This window comes from Muntiacus reevesi, chromosome 17 (genome assembly GCF_963930625.1).
Source record: "Muntiacus reevesi chromosome 17, mMunRee1.1, whole genome shotgun sequence".
NCBI lineage: Eukaryota > Metazoa > Chordata > Mammalia > Artiodactyla > Cervidae > Muntiacus > Muntiacus reevesi.
Genome location: NC_089265.1, coordinates 29359587 through 29379985, shown reverse-complemented (window position 1 = coordinate 29379985; position 20399 = coordinate 29359587). Strand labels below are relative to the sequence as shown.

The 20399-nt window shown below is 38.8% G+C and overlaps 1 protein-coding gene across 4 annotated transcripts in view; it reads right to left on the bottom strand.

Annotated features, from left to right (window-relative positions):
• Positions 1-20399, bottom strand: part of MPDZ (multiple PDZ domain crumbs cell polarity complex component) — a 171593-nt gene that overhangs the window by 23558 nt on the left and 127636 nt on the right. For all 4 annotated transcript variants that reach the window (XM_065908320.1, XM_065908319.1, XM_065908318.1 and 1 more), the window contains 7 exons: positions 12327-12489; positions 10416-10612; positions 8983-9074; positions 8677-8767; positions 6314-6394; positions 2368-2460; positions 2203-2277 (listed from right to left, as the gene is read on the bottom strand). In XM_065908320.1, coding sequence (XP_065764392.1) covers positions 2203-2277; positions 2368-2460; positions 6314-6394; positions 8677-8767; positions 8983-9074; positions 10416-10612; positions 12327-12489 — 792 coding nt within the window. The remainder of the gene's footprint in view (positions 1-2202; positions 2278-2367; positions 2461-6313; positions 6395-8676; positions 8768-8982; positions 9075-10415; positions 10613-12326; positions 12490-20399) is intronic.

Genomic DNA, 20399 nt, shown 5'->3' with positions numbered 1-20399 from the left:
CCCAAAATATACAAGCAGCTCATACAGTTAAACAATAGAAAAACAAAAACAGTCCAATCACACAATGGGCAGAAGACCTAAAGAAGATATCTTCTTGTCCAAAGAAGATATATAAGAAGATGGCCAATAAATACATAAAAAGATGACCAATATAGCTCATTATTAGAGAAAAGAAAATCAAAACTACAATGAGGTATCAACTCACACCAATCAGAATGGACATTATATATATTAAAAAAAAAAAAAAAAAAAAAAAAAAAAACAAGCAAAAACGCCAGAGAAGATGTGGAGAAAAAGGATCCCTCTTGCACTGTTGGTGGGCATGTAAGTTGGTACAGCCACTATGGAGAACAGTAGGGAGAGTCCTTAACAAACTGGGAATAAAACTACCAGATAAAAACCCAGAAATAAAACCCAACGATCACCCTACTGGTTTACACCCCTAGAAAACCACAATTCAAACAGACACGTGTACCCCAATGTTCAATGCAGCACTATTTACAATAGCTAGGACACGGAAGCAATTTAGATATCCATTGACAGATGAATGGATAAAGAAATTGTAGTGTACACACACATACCCACACACACTGGAATATTACTTAGCCATAAAAAAGGAACAGGTTTGAGTCAGTTGTAGTGAGGTGGATGAACCTGGAGTCTCTTATACAGAGTGATGTAAGCCAGAAAAACAAATATCATATACTAACGCATATACATGGGATCTAGAAAAGTAGGACTGATGAACTTATTTAGAGGAAAGAAGTAAAGAAGCAAACATAGAGAACGGACTTGTGGACACAGTGGGTAAGGAGAGGTTAGGAGACACTGAGAACGTAGCACTGCCATATTTACACCATCCTCTATAAGATAGACAGCTAACAGGAAGTTTCTGCATGACACAGGGAGCCCAGGCTGGCACTCTGTGAGGACCTGGAGGGGTGGAACTGCGGGGGGCAGGCTCAAGATGGAGGGGATACATATATAGTTATGATGGATTCACAGTGATGCATGGCAGAGACTACCACAACACTGTAAAGCAATTTTCCTCCAAAAAAACACAAACTGAATTTTAAAGTGATTTAAGCCTCTTGCTGGCCACTGTAGAAATAGACACAGTGGCACACCAAATCTCAAAGAAACACAGTTTTGTTTTTTGGTTTTTTTTTCCTAGCACTTATGAAAGGCTAAAGTGAAAGTCCCAGTAAGTACAGTATTAAGATTACTTTTGGGAAGGAAGAAACTCAGGCATATATAACTATTTATCCACAATAAAAGTTACAAATTTAGTGTCTGAGTCTTAAAATCTATTTATAAAGCAATATACATAGTGGATATTTATAGGAGCAAATCCATAGACAGTATATTAAAAAGTAGAGACATCACCTTGCCAACAAAGGTTCTTATAGTCAAAGCTATGGTTTTTCCAGTAGTCATGTATGGATGTGAGAGTTGGACCATAAAGGAGGCTGAGTGTTGAAGAACTGATGCTTTCAAAGTGTGGTGCTGGAGAAGACTCTTGAGAGTGCCTTAGACAACAAGCAGATCAAGTCAGTCAATCCTAAAGGAAATCAACCCTGAATATTCACTGGAAGGACTAATGCTGAAGCTGAAGCTCCAATACTTTGGCCACTAGATGTGAAGAACCGACTCATTTGAATAGACCCTGACAATGGGAAAGATTTAGGGCAGGAGGTAAAGAGGGCGATAGTGCATGAGATGATTGGATGGTATCACCAACTCAAGGGACATGAGTTTGAGCAAATACAGGGAGATAACTGAAGGATTGGGAAGCCTGGTGTGCTGTAGTTCACAGAGTCACAAAGAGACAGACATAGCTTAGTTCCTGAACAAAAACAACATGGCAGCAAATATTCATTAAAAATATTCCTTTGGTTTTAATACTAAGTTGACATTTGTTTAGAAGTTTCAAGTTTTAATATAGGAAAACAGAAATTATATTTATCAAAAATGCCCACTGAACACTGAATTTATCAGGTAACAGAAGAAACAACTAACATCATCTTAATTAGAAAACAGAAAATAGAAATTAAGTACTTTTCAAATTTCTTCTCTTCCTTGCAGATATCTAATATAGCTACACAGTTCTGATTCCCATGACTGACTGCCCCCCACATACACACACTTAGCCATTTCCAAGGATGAGTTCACAGCAGCATTTGCTTTCTTTCAGATAAGTACCTTTTCAACAGGATAGCCAAGAACAACTTCATCATCTACAGCCAAGATCTGATCTCCAACTTTCAGCCGTCCATCCTAGATGGAAACATGGAAACTTTTGAGTGATTTTAGAGACAGAAGTCCCTTCCTCACCACTTTCTGACTGTAAGAAGGGGGAGGCCTCACCTTGGCTGCTGCCCCATGCTCTGTTAGACTCTTTATGATGACCCCAGTGAGTGTATCTTCTTCACTTATGGCAATGCCCAAACCCCCCTGATCCTACAGAAGCAAAAACAGAAACACAGGAAATGTGAAACATGAAATTTATCCAAACAGAAAGGTATGTGACCAAAACTTCTGAACATCATCTTCTTACTCAAAGGCTAGAAAAGCAATTATAGGTGTTCTAAAATCCACTCTTAGAAATCCCCTTTTCTTAAGCAAACTTTGAATTACTTTAGTGAGATTAAATTTCTCCTCCATCAAATATTCAAATGTTCTCATTCCTCCCCTATGTCTAGTATCTCTAGCACTCAGTCGTGTCTGACTCTTTGTGAACCCATGGACTACAGCACGCCAGCCTTCCCTGTCCATCACCAACACCCGGACCTTGTTCAAACTCACGTCCATCGAGTCGGTAATGCCATCCAACCATCTTATCCTTTGTCGTCCCCTTCTCCTCCTGCCTTCAATCTTTCCCAGCATCAGGGTCTTTTCTTTTCAGCACATATACCAAGTAACATATTTCTAGTCACTTTATCAATAGATTCAGAAAATAAAAACGTATTCAATAACTTAATGAATGTATGTTTGAGAATTCAGTTCTGTGTAATTGGTTAAGTGACTCAAAACCAAAGCACATTCTTGCCTCCTTTTTCTGGCTTAGACATAACCACTAATACCAGTCCTTGCATGCCTGTTCTACTATCCCTTCTCTTTCAGCAGACAGGCTGCCCTGACTGCTCACGCTCTGTGCTTTCTGGGGCTGGAAATCCAGACTGGTTCCTTCAAAGACTTGGATTTTGACTTGATACAGAGTGAAAATGCTCTCAACTCATGAGTCCAAAGACTTACCCTGAAAACCTGCCAAGGCTAGAAGAGCTACACCTACTTTGGCTATATTTTCCATCCTTTCTTTTATCAAAACCAGATGTTCCATAATGTTGGCTTTTACCTCTTCTTAACATTTATGTGAATAAAATTTACCATAGGGTAGTGAATATTTTCATTCTGGTTAGAGCCAACAACTTTCCTCATTATAGTTTGCATCCAGGGAGACAGAAAGCATGAGAGAAAGAAATTTACCTGAGAGCCACACTTGCCACTGGACTTTTAGGATCATGGCATCGAGGTAAAGCTCCATCATCATTTTAAAGACTACGAACACTGCTGCTTTGCTGACAGAGATGATTAATGCTTGATGACATTCCAGATTGTCACTGCTCATCCTCCCTACCACCACTCTTTTCATGTGCATGATACAGAGATAATTACACAGATTTAGGGTAAGCGGAACTCAGCTACAATATACTTGCCGGCTAGATTTGGAAATCTGGATATATTACTTAACATCTCTAAACCTCTAAGTTCTTATCTCCAAAAGCCTGAATAATAATAGCTGCCAACTAAAATCTTGCTGTGAGGATCAAGTGTAGTAAAAAGGATTGAAAGCCTGATACACTATACGAAAGTGTTGTTATCATGCATATATTCCTTCTACCTATAACTCTACAGGATATAATCAAATTGACTTCACATAAAGTGTCCAAACTTACCAGAATTTTGAAACCCCAAACCTTGATTTAGTGGTCAAAGACTCAGATACGATGAACAGGAAGTTCAATGTGCTACCACACTGACAAATTCCAATGTCAAAGCCAAGTAAATAACTGAGTTACCCTCTATTTCAGATATTGCACACAATATTCTTTCCTAGTACCACAAAGAAATATTTCACTTGTATTAATATAAGTAATACTCTGTAATCTACCATGACTATAGGTACTCAATTCTGATATCTGATTCTATTATAGTCTATTTACTTAACTGTGGTCAGAAAAGTACTTTACTAAGTACAGAGGGCATTTGCTGGTTGTTTACCTACACAAATTCAGAGATTTGCATTAAAATATCCTGTCCCCTCTCCCTTGCTGTCTCAAAGGACTCTCTCCAACATGGCAACAGAATGAGGGATGCTGGAATGGACATGTATGGACTTTTTGACAGAAAAAAGCTTTAATTACTTATGTTCTTTTCCCTTTACCCACAGCACAAACTGCCCATGACAGCTTTTCTTTTTTTTTTATCAAAGATGTTTATTATGGAGAAAGTAAATGTGTATTGTTTATAAATAGCATTTTCTCTGTAGTTTTGAAAATTTAGTGGAAGTATTTTAGGAAAAAATGAAAAAAAAAGCTGACTTTTAAATTTCTGATTTCCTCTGTTCTCAATCTATCATTTTTACTGAATGTATTTCATTTTTTTTTTTTATTAGTTGGAGGCTAATTACTTCACAACATTTCAGTGGGTTTTGTCATACATTGACACGAATCAGCCATAGAGTTACATGTATTCCCCATCCCGATCCCCCCTCCCACCTCCCTCTCCACCCGATTCCTCTGGGTCCTCCCAGTGCACCAGGCCCGAGCACTTGTCTCACGCATCCCACCTGGGCTGGTGATCTGTTTCACCATAGATAATATACATGCTGTTCTTTCGAAACATCCCACCCTCACCTTCTCCCACAGAGTTCAAAAGTCTGTTCTGTACTTCTGTGTCTCTTTTTCTGTTTTGCATATAGGGTTATCATTACCATCTTTCTAAATTCCATATATATGTGTTAGTATGCTGTAATGGTCTTTATCTTTCTGGCTTACTTCACTCTGTATAATGGGCTCCAGTTTCATCCATCTCATTAGAACTGATTCAAATGAATTCTTTTTAACGGCTGAGTAATATTCCATGGTGTATATGTACCACAGCTTCCTTATCCATTCGTCTGCTGATGGGCATCTAGGTTGCTTCCATGTCCTGGCTATTATAAACAGTGCTGTGATGAACATTGGGGTGCATATGTCTCTTTCAGATCTGGTTTCCTCAGTAAATGTATACGAGAAGATCAGAGCAATCCATTTTGTACAGGGTTATTTATTTAAAAAATAATAAATAAACCAAGAAGAATCAGTATTTTTTCCCACTAAGGGCTTAACAAACTCTGACCACATATCAGGCATTATGCCCACCAGTTTATAAACAACTCATTTAACCTTTAAAATTACAGTATCAAAGATAAGACTATCATCTCCAATTTATAGGTAGAAAAAGGGAGGCAAAGCAAGATCACAAAATGTGTTAAGTCTGTAGCTGATGAAATAGGATTCAACCCAGTCAGATGGCCTCTGGTGCCCTGCCTTGGAGCTGGGGAGTCTTGGAGGGAAGCACTCCTTCCTGCTGTAGCATTACATGTGAAATCCCTCCGTCCCTCCATCCCACCTCCTCCTTTCCTCTCCTCTTCCCTGAGCATGTCACTGCTCTTTCTGTCTAGTCTGTTCATCCACTGTCCACGGGCATTTCAGCATGAGCCTGCAGCACCTAAAATCATTTACAGGATTCCGTTCAACAAACCACCTCTTTCAAGTGGTCACTTGAATCCAAGGTTCAGATCTTTGCAAAAGCAAATACCTCAACGATGCCTATCAGTGAGACTTCTAGGCATTTGGGCTTTTGGTCTGACAAAGGACAAAGCCTATAACTTGCTTCTTTAATTTTTTAATTTCGTCCATAGCAAGTCCTTGTAAATAAATCAAACATGAGATCGCTAAATGTCATACCTTGGGATAATCATAAAGGCAGGAGAAGCTGGGCCCCTGCTCAAGTATCAATTAGCACAATGGTTATCAAACATTAGTGCCCACTGGCATCATGGAAGAGGCTTATTAAAACATGAGCTGCGGGCACACCCCAGAGCTGCTCCTTTGGGAGATCAGGTTGGGCCCAAGCCCCTGCAGTTCTAACAAGCTCTTCGCTGACCCTGATGCTGCTGGTCTGCAGAGACGTGTTTTGGGAACCAGTGAAACAGAACACCAGTGCCAAGGTTGTCACCTCATTTCAGTCCAATTCAGAGCAGATTTACCTTAGGAAGTTCTAAATGTTGCACATTCGTCAATGAACTGAGGTCAACAACTGCGTCAGAAGTAGGAACACTCGGTTCAGCCTGACAGAGGGAAAGAAGTGACAAAATAGGCAAATGTTATGTAGTTTTGCTTGACTGAATAGTTGTTTATTGTTGTTGTCTAGTCACTAAGTGTGCCTGACTTTTTGCAACCCAGTGGACTGCAGCCCACGAGGCTCCTATGTCCATGGGATTTTCTAGGTAAGAATACTGGTGTGGGCTGCCATTTCCTAACCTGGGGGCTCTTCTTGATGCAGGGACTGAACCCATGTCCCTTGATTGGCAGGTAGAGTACTTTCTGCTGAGCCACTAGGGAAGCCTCAAAGGGGCCAATTAACTGACATGATTTCATATGCTGTATTCCAGCATTATAATTTTAATACTTCATGACGTTTATGAACATTATATCTTAAAAATGTGAATGAGGTGTGATTAGACAGCAATTACTTTGGAGCACAGAAACGTAAAATGCTTCACAAGACTGCATGGATTTACTCTACAATGATGCCGAGTAGTAACCCAGCTCCGAACAGTGCAAGTACTGACATACAGACCACCAGCAGAGGCGCCGTTCACTGTGTTACTGTGTTGGACATCAAGGGAATGTAGGAGCTATTAAATGTTTTACCTGAAAGTTATTAAAATCCATTTTCTTGATGGACATTTTTGGTAAAACTCATATGAAAATAAAATTTTCTCCTTCACAATCTTGAAAAACCACTTGACTCATTCAGCTCACCATTATGATCAGTGAGTCAGTTCACCAGCATGAGACGATGATTTGTGCATCTTGTGTACAGAAAAGCCTGATGTTTAGATATTAATTTAGGGAAGAGTGCTTCCAATTCTACACCTTTTCCACTGATGGTCTCATACTTCCTCTAATTTTAAGTTCTCAATCTCTATCTCCTTTTACTCATTCTAAACAAAGTAAACACAAAACTTTCATCAAACCTCTCTTAAATTTATGTCACCCTCTGGTCACTGCTTTCTCTTTCCTAATTTCTTATCCACCATTTGCTTTCTCAAAATCACTAATAATCTTCTAGTTGGCAAATACAATGAACTCTCTTTATTCACCTTCTCACTTGAGTCCCCCACAGTATTCAAGGCTGTGCTATACACCCTTTCTCAATGGGGCCCTCCTCAGCTGCTGTGTGACCCACCCGCCTGGTTCTTCATTTTGGACCTGTCAATTTTCCTTACAGCTGATACCACACTTCTGACCTCAGCACTCATCTTCTCTAAATGTCCTCCACAGACAGAGCCTGAGCTCCCATGGCTCCCAAGTTGGCATCGATGCGGATTCATCTCTAAACTCCAGACCAAACGTCCCCATGAGCGCTTCTACCAGGCTTTCCAATAGACACTTCATTCTTGAACTGCCTCAGAGAGGAAGTTCTCTATTTTCAAATAAACACCTGCTCCTCTTTTTTACCTTTTCTATTCTGATAAAAGTTAATCATCTATTAAGTCACCAAATCAGACATCTGGAAGCTTGTTACATCTCGTCTGCTTCATTCTGCAGCCTATGCTCAGCCCCCAAATGGTACCTGGTGTAAGTGAATGTATCTGTTGGATAAATACATTCTCAACCAGTCTTTTTTCCTCACCAAATATATTTAGTTAGAGATGAAGTAATATCTGTTTGGGTTCTAAAGACCTGACACAACCATTTCTTCTCTCTCTCTCTTTTATTTTTGGGCATCAGTTCAGGTCCTTCATATCTATCCCATGAACTACTCTAATTCTCTTACTCCCTTCTCTGTCCTGTAACCTGTGATTTTTCTCTGTACCATTTCCAGAGTTGTTAAAAATAATCTTCATTCTTTGAGTCTGCAAAGATATAGCCTAAAAGACAAGGTCTGCATAGTGATCCTCATGCTCTAACCCCACCTGTTCCCTGCCTCCCACTGCTCAGCAGGGCTCTGCAGTTATCAACTCTCTGCATTTGCCAGAGCCTCCAGCCCATTCCTCAATCCATGTTCTCTGCTTCCAATGTTTACGGCCCCCAAGACATCTACTTTCAATGTACACCTCATGTCCAACCTCCCCTATGTTCCCATTCTCTCCCCAGAGGTAAAACTGTCAACTCCTTTTCTACCTTCATTATTCCTTTGACAGGCTCTACTACTAGGCTTCATGTAAGCAGTGCTTATTTACATGAGTATTCTATAAACTAGGCTATAAACATATTGGGGATCAAGGGGATCAAGAAATTTACTTCTCTCTTATAACCCTGAAAGGGCTCTATAATTTTTAGCTAAATTAATAACTGATGCATAAACTAAAGCTCCCCAGAGAAACAAATATAAGCTACAAACCTCCTTATTTTGAAGATTCTCTGAGGTAGCAGGTGAAGGTTCCACTGTATGCCCAGGACATACGGCCATCTGACTCACTGCATCTTTATTTCTAAAGGAAAAAAGCACTAACCTGTAATATCATGACCATTCATACTATTTTCATTCTTTAGCTTGAAGACTCGGATTATTAGACAAAATTCTGTAGCCACAAAGACTTGGAACTACAACACTTACACATTTGCATATGTTTCATCTTTATTCAAAAGAATCAGAATTGAATGGCTAAGGAAAAATATTTACAAACCAGGAAAAGAAAATGCTCACCTGATAAAAATTATTTTTACTTTAGAAGGGGCACATTTGATGATTGATGAAGCATTCTGATGACTTCTTCCATATAAAATTTGACCATTGATCTATGAGAAATAAATATTAATTGAGCCCAGAATTTTAATTTCACAAATTTTCATATCCTTTCTAATGAAAAGGACTTCCCTGGTGGTGCAGTGGTAAAGAATATGCCTGCCAATGCAGAATATGTATGTTTGATCTTCTGGGTTGGGAAGATTCCCCGGAGAAGGAAATGGCAACCCACTCCAGTACTCTTGCCTAAAGAATCTCATGGACAGAGGAGCCTGGTAGGTTACAGTCCATGGGCTCACAGGAGTGAGATAGGACTTGGCAACTAAACAACAACAATCAAATGAAAAGCAAATTTTTTTTCCTTCCTTTAAAATAGTACATATGTATTCTTTCCCAGAACATGAACCTGACTTTGATACTGAGTTAAGTAAAAGCTCATGTTGAAAGCCAACATTAAAATTCCATGAATGTAGTCTGATCTCCATGGACTAACAAGGCATCACTTGAACTGACTACAGAAGAGTATCCAGGCAGCAAGAAGCTTCCAGAGTACTCTGTACAAGCAAGGGCTCTGTAGAGGCACCTGTGATCAGCACAGATCATCCTGGGAAGGCCGGAATATCATAGTTCACAGCTAACATCAGAACTCAAGGCCTGGGGGTAGGCCACTGGGAGAAGCAGTGCTGGTATATGCAGGTTTCAGGCAGTGGAAGGTGCTTACGCAGCATACTACCTGGTGGAAACTGCCAGTTATCCTGTCAGTTAGCCCCTGCTGAGTGGGCATTCCCAGCAAAGAGGGAAACACAGGAGGCATGGGAAAATGTGCTAAAGCAGTGTAAAGACACTTGGACCCCAGCCTATCGGAGGCAAGGTCAAAAAATCAGGCAAACACAATTCTAAACACTATAAACGTATAGTCCGCAAGTTTATTTTGCTTGGTGGGCTGAATTACTGTTTTTGTTTTTTAGCCTTAAATTCAACCCCACAACAATCTACCCCCATCAAGTCTGCCATGAGGGATTCAACTTCTAGAAGGTCCAGTGATCAGTCTCATTACAGGGGCGTGATTGGTCATTTGGTTTTTCAAAAGCTCCTAATAAAAATGCAGCACAAACAAAAAAATATTTTTGAAGTGTGATCTTTATTACTGTCTTGGGGCAAAATTTTTTTCTGGTGCTGCACGGTCACAACCTTTAATGGAAATTAATGGGAACATGGGTGGTACTTAGTAGAGATTTGGTCTCGAGCCAAATTTGCTGTAATGCATCTTTGTTATTAGGTGAGTGCTAGTTTTCTCAGTCACCATATGAGACCCAGATGGGTTTTCGGGAAACTGATGGCTCCGTCACACCAATTCAGCGGGAGTAAATGCAGTGTTTGTCATTAGAACTTACCTCTAGAAGCTCATCTGCAATCTGCAGTTGACCATCTTTCCCAGCTGCTCCATTTGGATCAATCCCCACTATAAAAACACTCATCCTTGATCGGTCTTTGTTCCCAGCAAGACTCAGACCCAAACCACTACGACCTTTCTCTAGTTCGATCATGTGGAGCTCGCCTGTGAGGTTTCCGTAACGTTCTCTGATATTTTCTGCACACAACAAGAACAAAAAAACCCACAGGGAGTAAGAGATAATTCACAGCCAAATGCTTTACTCTGGAAGGTTATTGAGAATGGCATTATAAGGTCTTGACTGTACCAAAATTCTTAGCAGTTAAGGAAAGCTAAACAGACTGGCCTCCTGGGCGTCAAGACTGGTTTCCTAGAGCACCCAAATTCTGAGTAGCTTCTCTGCCTCTAGGATGCAGAGAGTACAGTGTCTGACTTATCAGTTCACCTGAGGTGAGCAGACCCAAAGAAGTGTTCCACGTGATCATGTGAATAAGCTCTCCAAAGACTCTGATTAAAACAGAAAGCTACTTTATCATTTACAGAGAATAGAACAGCCAGAGGATTGTCTTCCATGGTCAGAGGAAACTTTTCTCCCAGAGCCACACGGACACTGCACATTGCATCACGCTGGGTGGTGCTGGATACACAGATCCAGACTAGATGGAATGGGTTTTCTTACCGCACAGAGCCATCCAACCAGGGCACATGGACGTACCTGTTCTCATTAAATGAGACCTTTCATTATCTCTCATCTCCCATGTTCAAAAGGTAGAGTTTATTCCGTAATCTGGTAGGTGTCCCAGGCCCAGATGACCAACCAGCCAGTGGCTAATACTAACCACTAGACACGTGAGGGAGCTAATAACCTGTTTTCTTGAGCCATTAAGTTTTGGAGTGGCTTGGAATATGATAATAGGTAACTGAAACATTCCATTTCATGTTTTCCTCAGAGTACTTTCTGGCCAGTCTGATGGATTAGCAAAATATTCTAATTTCATTAGAAATAAAACTAAGAAAACTGCAAACTTTACAAGTCATCCTTTAGAAAAATCTTACTAAGGGGTTAATGTAATGCATTCTGTATTAATTCTTAATTGCATCAATTTCATACACTGCCATTTCCTGACTCCTTCTACAATCTAGCAGTACAAATTTTATACTCTGTACTTCCCCAAAGCACATACCACAGTATTCTTAAGGAAAACAATTACATTTTTTTAAATGAAATTTTTTAAAGCACTGACACATAACTTTGGGCTAACCTCTGTAAAATGGCTTATTTCATTAGGAAACAGAGACACTCCCATAATCCTAACAACTGCCTTCAAATGATTCCTGTGCATCAGGCATCGTGCTCAGACATTAACTAATTAACCTTTAGCAATCTGAGGCAGAAAGCACATTTAAAAAGGGGGATAACCACACTGCTACAACTTAGAGGTCGTTAACCAACTTCCCAATGCCCCAAGTTTTTAATCTCAACACTTACACTATGTTACCGTGTCAGTACAGAAATACCTAAATTCCAGGCTGTTGAAACAGCAACAACAAATAGATTTTATAATGAAGAATCTGAGGCCTAAAAGGGGTGATGCTCTATTGGAAACCATGAGAGGGCGGATCCAGTACAGCTTCTGACAGAGTGCCCTGACCACCTCAACTTGCAGAAAAATGCAAAGTGGGCTTGAACAGTGTTGCAGATTTAAAAAACAGAAGAAAGGTGATTTCGTGCCTCAGGAATGTGTGTTATATTCAAGTATAACAAAATTAGTTTTTGTCTACACAAAACTGCACTACGTGTAACTGAAGTTGAAATGTACTTACCCATCTGAGGCATAAGCCTTGAGAGACCCAGAGCTATGAACAGTTTGATACCTCTTACAAGTCAATGCATTTGAAACAGACAACTTACTCCAGCTGTAACCAAACTCATCCTCTTCATCCACATCTTCTGAGGTTTCATTTGCAGATGACATAGCGTGATCCCCACTCATTTCTGCCAACACTGGAGGCGGGGGTGGAGGTGAGTGGCACAGAGGAGGCTTTTCTGACTCTGATTCTGCCTGACTGGGTACCTGTGGGAACAAGAAGAATGCGGTGGGTTTGTGCAGTCTAAGGAAGGAAAACTCAAGGAAAAGAAGTAAGACTGCAACATCAGAAACCAAACTATTAGCTTTAAAATATCTAACATATCAAATAATGGGAAGATACACATACATAAAAATGGCAGACAGGATTCAGGTAAAGTTTAAATACACTAAATAAATCAGTATGTTCAGAGCATAATCCATTAAGCGATTACATGGTATTTTAGGTGAAGAATTACTCAATTTGCAGGCTTAAATAACTGAAGATGGAAAGTTGTACAAATTTCGTGTTTTGGGAAAAAAAATTCTCATTCAAAACTCATCTGGACAAGACTGTGGAAGTCTAAAAAGGTCTTCCAAGAAACTGGAAACAAAGTATCGAAGTTAATCATGTAATTGAACAAAGCAGTTCAAAGCTTGTTAGTGAGATTACATATAAATATTTCTATTGCTACCTGAATCCTCTCTCCATACGACTCAACAAATTCATGAAATAAGCACTGCACATGCAGGAGCCTCTACCAGGGTGACTGCTTGTTAGCAAAGAGCACACAAATTCAGATCTGAGGGGCTGGTTTTAAGGGACAAAACCACCAGCCGCTTGCCAAGGTAGCCCTAGACATAAATGGAAAAACAGGGTTGAATACTTCATAAAAACCCAAAGCTTGGTTGGTATGTTTGCTGTCACTTAAGTCTACAAGTCTTAATTTAAAAAAAAAAAAAAAAAAAAGGATTTGATATCATCAGGTTCTTTCCTTTTCTTAATTGAAACATAGTGGGTCAAGGTTTTATATTAAAGATTCTCAAGCAGATTAGAGTTAGAAACGTCTTTAAGTCACTTTACAGGTTAAAGGCCAAGGCCATGAGAAGAGAAAGATTTTGTTCAGAATAACCTAGTGAAACTAGACTTCTCTTTGCTTAATTTTTAACCTACCCAATGCACTTTCCACTGTAATGTTTTCTCCTCCAGTTTCTACAATAAGACACAGAGGACCTAAAACAAGGGTCACAGACACCCAGTTAAAGTTCCAACCCCGGTGTCAGGCTGTCCCTGATGCCTTGAGCCTACATTTCTCCTTCTTTCTCTGTTTTTTTTTCCTATACAAAAATCCCTCTGATTTGCCTCATTTTATTTTACACATGTATATCTGGGAAAAAATGTGATTAAAAGTACTTCTTACAGAATATAGTAAATGAAAGGAATGTACAAATACTTAGAAATTATTCAATGGTGTTAAGAGTCAAAATATACCTAAAAATAAAACCACAGGGCGCTGGATATGATCTTTCTTTAATGATTCAGACACTACTTCAGAACTCTAAGCTACCCACAAAATGGTCCTGGTAACCATGAATTACTATTTTTCTGGCAAAGCACAGGTGAGCTGATTGACAGTCACTAATGGATGGGCAACAAATTTTCAAGTCACAGAATCTGCTGTATTTAAAATGCTTAGTTTACATACCATTGGCCAGACAGACAAAATCTACCAGTGGCAACAGAACCCTGTTATCTTCCCAAGTGCTGTGCCATAAAACTTTCAAAAAAGCAATGTACAAATACATAAGAACAAACAAATAAAAAACTTCATTTGATCCAGAAGGGTCAGTAATGATACTAAGGTAGGGAGAAACATGTAATTTAGAATTTTTCTCATTAAAATTCTTTAAAAAATTTACTAACAATGGAAAATTTGAGAAGCATGAATTAAGCCCATTTCATTTTGAAAAAGTAGAATCAAGTCTAACTTAAACTTGTCATAATTTTAATAAATTTACAGATGGCAAATTTTATAGATCTTACTCTCTGCATAACTTTCCTGAGCTGTTATTTCCTTAAAAACAAATGAACAAACAAAATTCACTTGTCTAAAAACTATTCAGGATCTTACTTAGGCAGAATATTTTCATACTGTGAATAAATGCAAATGTTGCCCTAACATAGCTGGTTAATCATAAAGTCAATATAAGTCTGCATTTACTAAAAAGGAAATAAGTGTTCTATTTTGTTATGCCTGATACTCTCATTCTTATTGAGATTGTGGAATTTAGATTGCAGTTGACTTCTAAAAATTCATCCACAAAAACACAATTCTTTAATGAAGACCATTCAGCCTTCACTGGCAAAAATGCAGTGTACTTGAAATCACTCCATGCCATGTATGCACACAAGTATAATGTACACGCATAGCACACTGTAACACACTCACTGACTCATGAGAACTTCACACTAAGACAAACCTTAAATGGTGTGGGAGCAAAAGGATTAGTTGGGGAACAACGGAAGAGAACTCTACTTGAATTCTGTAATGCCTACAGTAACAGAAAACATATTCCTTCAGATACAGCATCTTTGATTATCTGTATTACAATAACATGAAAACCCAATGAATATTCATAAAATGCTCCCTGAAAAAAATTGTTAACAGCTTTTCTCCTTTCACAATCAAATTATAGTATACAAATTCTCCTAAGTTTTTGTTTCATTTTTGGATTTATAATTTCATCAGAATATGACAAATCCAAGTATAGATTTACAATTGTGGAAACAGTTCCCTGCTTCCTGATCAGGCATTTACATGGACATCCTTTATGAATATTCAACAGATTCTCACACACACACAATTATGTGTGGGCTGATTAACTCAGGAAGAGCTTTGAGGACCACCTTGTATAAGTCTGAGAAAGACTTACTACAAGGTTTTTAGAGAAATTATGTATGAAAGTAGCTTGTATGTTTTGCAACTAACAAAAATTTACATATCTGAAAATTCAATTCATACCAAAATATAAAAAGGGCAGTGGACTCACGATTTTCCCTTACTCTTCAGAAGGGCCATCTAATTTCAGCTATAAAAATGAATAGGTTCTGACAAGAAAATGTGCTTAAGAAAGGATTTGCATGCCCACTCCAAACACACAGTTGTTTTCTTTCCTTGCCCAAATTCAGTCAACACTGAACTGGGACAAAGGCACAGTAGCAACAAAGAACAGAACATGGGAAAAAGGCAATGGCAAGACAATGGTCATTATCCAACCTTGTCAGCGTGGAACTGTAGAGAACCAGCAAATGGGTTAGTGCTGCTGAGCTTGGACTTAGGGGAAAGGCAGTGCGGCAAGGAAGGCAAAGGGGCTTTCTAAAAGGAAACATAAGAGGTGCTGAGGCAGGAGAAATGCATTTACAACAACTCCATTATAAGGACAAAGTAATTACTGATTTCAGTAACTGTGTGACATCAGATCCTACCAGATATCATCATTAACAACATCTTATCAAACAGTCGAGAACTAAGTGTGTCCTAGAGCAATGTGAATCCACACTCAAATCTAAATCTGGCCACAGAACACATAAGGAAGCAAGTCTATCAAACTGGCCCCAAATTTCTTTCATTTTCACTGAATGTTGTCATGATCACCAACAGATAAGCATATATATTTCACCCACTTATATTAACATATGTTCCATGCATATCAGTAAACATGCTTCAATATTAAAAACCATAAATGTTTTTTTTATTTATACTTAGAAGCAAATTATGCTGTTTTGGTAAAAAAAAAAAAAAAAATAAGAGTCTATCAGTTGCAGAATGCAAATTAAACATGTGTCTTCTAGTCCACTGGTAATCTTCAGTGTTCTGTTATTGTTTCCCAGTTAGGAGTCTCTTTATACCTTGATTAGGTTTTAAGGTTGCTTCAATCAATAGTATTATTTAAACAAGGAAATCAATAATTTTTAAAGAAATGAACCACTTCCTATAGTGGTGTTCTCTATTTCTGCCCACTTTTTACAGTGCTAGGAACACCACAAAATATAGACAGACAGCTATTTTTAATTTCCTATAAAACTTCCCATCTTATTGGGGAATTTATGAGGTCTGGGTAATATCTGAAGTCCCGCCTTAGAGTGTTCACATAGGTCTTGTGGCTCGCCTGATATATCCTGAGCTTGGACTACTGGTGTTGAATATACATATTACAGGCAGGATGACTGCCAAGGAGAATGCAGCATTTTCATAGTAAAAAAAAGTAATTTCCTTAGCACAATAAATTTTTTTTTCACACTGCTTTTTCTTTTATTGACTCTTTCAGAGGAAATTGCAGACATTTAAAATTCTGTTTGGCTCTAATTAACTGTTTGTGTTATTTCTCTCTATAAAAAAGCCCTACTGGCGAGCATCGAGAGTAGGAAGAGGTTGTCATGTGACACCACCCTGCCCTCTACAGAGACAACCCTCACTCAGTACTGCTATACTAAAGCTTATGCCACATCACCCTTTCAATCTGCTCTTCCTACAAAGTTTTTTCCTACAGAAGGAAGATGGGCAAAAGAAATGGGCACGCTGACATTTCTGTTCATCTCAACTTTCCCTCTGCTTTTTTATTTAAAATGTCAACTCCTGCTTTACAAAGGGGAAGATCACAAACGCAAAAAAAAAAAAAAAAAAAAATTTATTAAGGTGGAAGAATTGACCAGGCAGAGATTAAAAGCACATCCTAGGCAAAATAACTCAATGTTATGGAAGGTAGATTATGTCTAATCCTCATACATGGAATTGTAAGGTTTTACATTTCCTTTATAATTCTGTAGAACAAGATGAATCAAAACAATGACGACAAGAAATGGAATATTTGAAAAGAGCTCTGTTTTGTTTGTTTGGCTTTGCTTTTTGCTTTTTCAACTTGCAGCTCACACAGGATTAGAATTTGGCCCTGAAAGGAGAATATAAAAGTACAGAGTGAGCAGAGCACATGAAATAGCAGAACATTCTATTATTAGGGAAGGATTTGTAGGGAGAGTGTATTTCTCCTTAAAAAATCAATGACGAAACGTGTTTATAGTTCCAAGGGCTGATAAAAAATAGAAATTGTATTAACTAAGAAGCACAGGGAAGACAAACTCATCATCTGGCCCAAATTAGTGGGGCCCACCCCTTAATATGACAATGTGGTCAGACTGAAATGTGAACTATCATACCGGTGGAATTATCAGGGTTAGTTCTGGGAAGTTCTAATTCTTGAACAGTTGAAGAGCTAAAAACACTGACTAGTTTTCAGTCTATGTACAAGATTTTCTTGACACTCTATTATATCCACAAATAAAACATTTACCATTAAGAGACTCTTGTTTGGTCGCTCAGTCGTGTCTGACTCTGCGACCGACCCCATGGACTGCAGCCTGCTAGGCCCTTCTGTCCATGGGGCTCTCCAGGCAAGAATGCTGGACTGGGCCGCTATCTCCTCCTCCAGGGGATCTTCCCCACCCAGGGATGGAACCCACGTCTCCTGCACTGGCAGGCAGATTCTGTACCACTGAGCCTCCAGAGAAGGCCAAAAAACTCCTAAGTATTTATGGTATTTTTCCCTATAGATTCCTGGAGACATGATTAATTCCACAGATAAGTAAATTACTGAAAACTAAGTATATCTCATTTTGTTGTACTGTGCTAAGGTGTGCATGCTAAGTTGTATCCAACTTTTGTGACCCCATGAACTGTAGCCCGCCAGGCTCTCTGTCCATGGGATGTTTCAGCCACGGATACTGGAGGGCATAGCCGTTTTCTTCTCCAGAGGATCTTCCTAACCCAGGGATCCAACACACATCTACCTGCATTGCAGGCAAATTCTTTACCCACTAAGCTATTGGGGAAGTCCTAAGTCACTGCAGTCATATCCAACTCTTTGCAACCCTACGGACTGAAGCCTGCCAGGCTCCGTTGTCCATGGGATTCTCCAGGCAAGAATACTGGAGCGGTTGCCATGCCCTCCTCCAGGGGATCTTCTGGACCCAGCGACTGCAGCTGCATCATGTCTTCTGCATTTGCAGGTGGGTTCTTTACTACCGGCACCACCTGGAAAGCCCAATATCTCATTTTAAATACAATTTTTTTTTTCTCATTTCCCGAAGCAAAATACTACTGTAGAGGAGGAAAGAGATCTTTCCTGTACCCATCTTAAGACTCTTGGTTGAATCTCTGTAACAAACAACAAATTAATGAGAAAAAAACATGCATACTGATGTAACCTAAGTTCTGTGTGACACAGGGCCTCTACTGGGCAATGAAGACCAGAAGAAATGGTTAAGTCTGAGTGCTTTTATGGGAGGGCTGATGAAGAGTAGAAAGTTGGGGAAAATATGAGCTAAGCATAGTTAACTGTGGAAAACTTAGCAAGGCCTGTTCATTCAGATTCCTCTCAGGGGTCCTCCTCATCTAGAGGTAAGGACGCGCCTCTCCCAAAGATCTCTCAGGAGTGTCTTATGACTTGCTTCAGGGGAGAAAGGAGAGGTCAGAGTCCTTCTAGCACCTGCCTTTTCTCAAATAACTTCTATTTAAATATTCAGTATGCCAAGGTGTTTTGTTTTAGGGTATCAGGTCCTAAACCCTTTCACATATCATGTGACTACACATGTCATTCTAAGCAAGATTTATTCTGGAATAATCGGGTGTCATTATACCTCAGATAATAAAACAGGAATATTTTCCAGGCGCATGAGAAAATATCTTCCCAGCACATTAGAAAATGCAACTTGGCATTGAAACAAATATTTGCAGTTTAATATTTAAAAGTAATCTGAGAATCCGACTCAGCAGTTTGTAGTACTGTCCTAAATGATACAAAAGTTGGAAAGTAAAAATAAAAAAAGAATAAAACCCACCCAAACACACAAAAAACAGCTTTAACTTAAACAGCCATTTACCAACATCATGATGCTGTGTCTATGTTTAACATAGCAAATGGAAACAAATGAAAGATCTGTAGCTATTTAAACAAACTGAACAGCATTTGAAAAGAATGCAGGATGATCTGGTCCCACCATTTGGCAGATTTTCTCATCTGAATGGATAATTATCACCTAACAATAAATAACTGAATGATTAAAAACTGCAAATGTGAATATAACTGCTTACATTAGGAACTACTAATTCATTTCTTAGAGTGAACTCAGACCAGAGCCTCACCTGTCACAACGACCAAAGGAAAAACCAACAAGATAAATCTGTTTGTTTCCTGGGGCAGAGAATGTTGAAAAGTTTCTTTTACTGATCTCTAAAAACCTTTTCACTATGTTGCTTCCTCCGTAACTTGACATTGCTATCTTAAAGTTTTAACTTTAAAAATTAAAATTAAATATATTGTATGAATAAAATTACACAGTTTAAATTTCAGATGATCTTTTTCACTTTTTTTACATGTGTTAATATTTTCTTTTTAAAGACAACAAACCCTAAAAGCTAATAAGCAGTTATATCAAAAAGAATCAGTATGACAGAGATTCTTACATCCAGAAGTGGACCCTGTATGAGCCTCAGGACTTCTAAGAAACTGCTGAAATGCTACGCGAACTTCTCAGTAAATCTCAAGAACTTTCTAAGGCCCAGTATGTTTAAGAGCTACTGCACAGGGGAAGAAAAAACATTTTTTTTTTCCACTGAGGCATAAAGAAGATATAGAAAAAATAGTTTTAAACTATTGGCATAATGTTCATTTTTGGCAACCTATCAAATATACAAAGCTTCTCTTAGTATCTTCATCAACAACATGCACTGGATGTGCTTAGATTTCTAAAATATTTTTAAAGCCATTTCACTTGCAATAACCAAAAGTAAAATGGATTAATAGGTCTCTGTCCACCAGGGGCTACACAGTGATGAGAGCTATTCAGTGACGGTGGCTGGGAAACAGCAGGTATGAAATTCTGAGGATATAAATGTACAGCTTAAACAAACAAACAAAAAAATCCATCATATGCAAAGTTAATGTCCCCTAAGATAGACAGATGCATTAAAGACCATGCACAGGAAATCACAGATTGCATACTAGAAATTCTGAATTTATAAAGAAAATGAACTCTCTCTAATTTCTCAGAGACCTGACTAGACATCACAGACCATCAACCT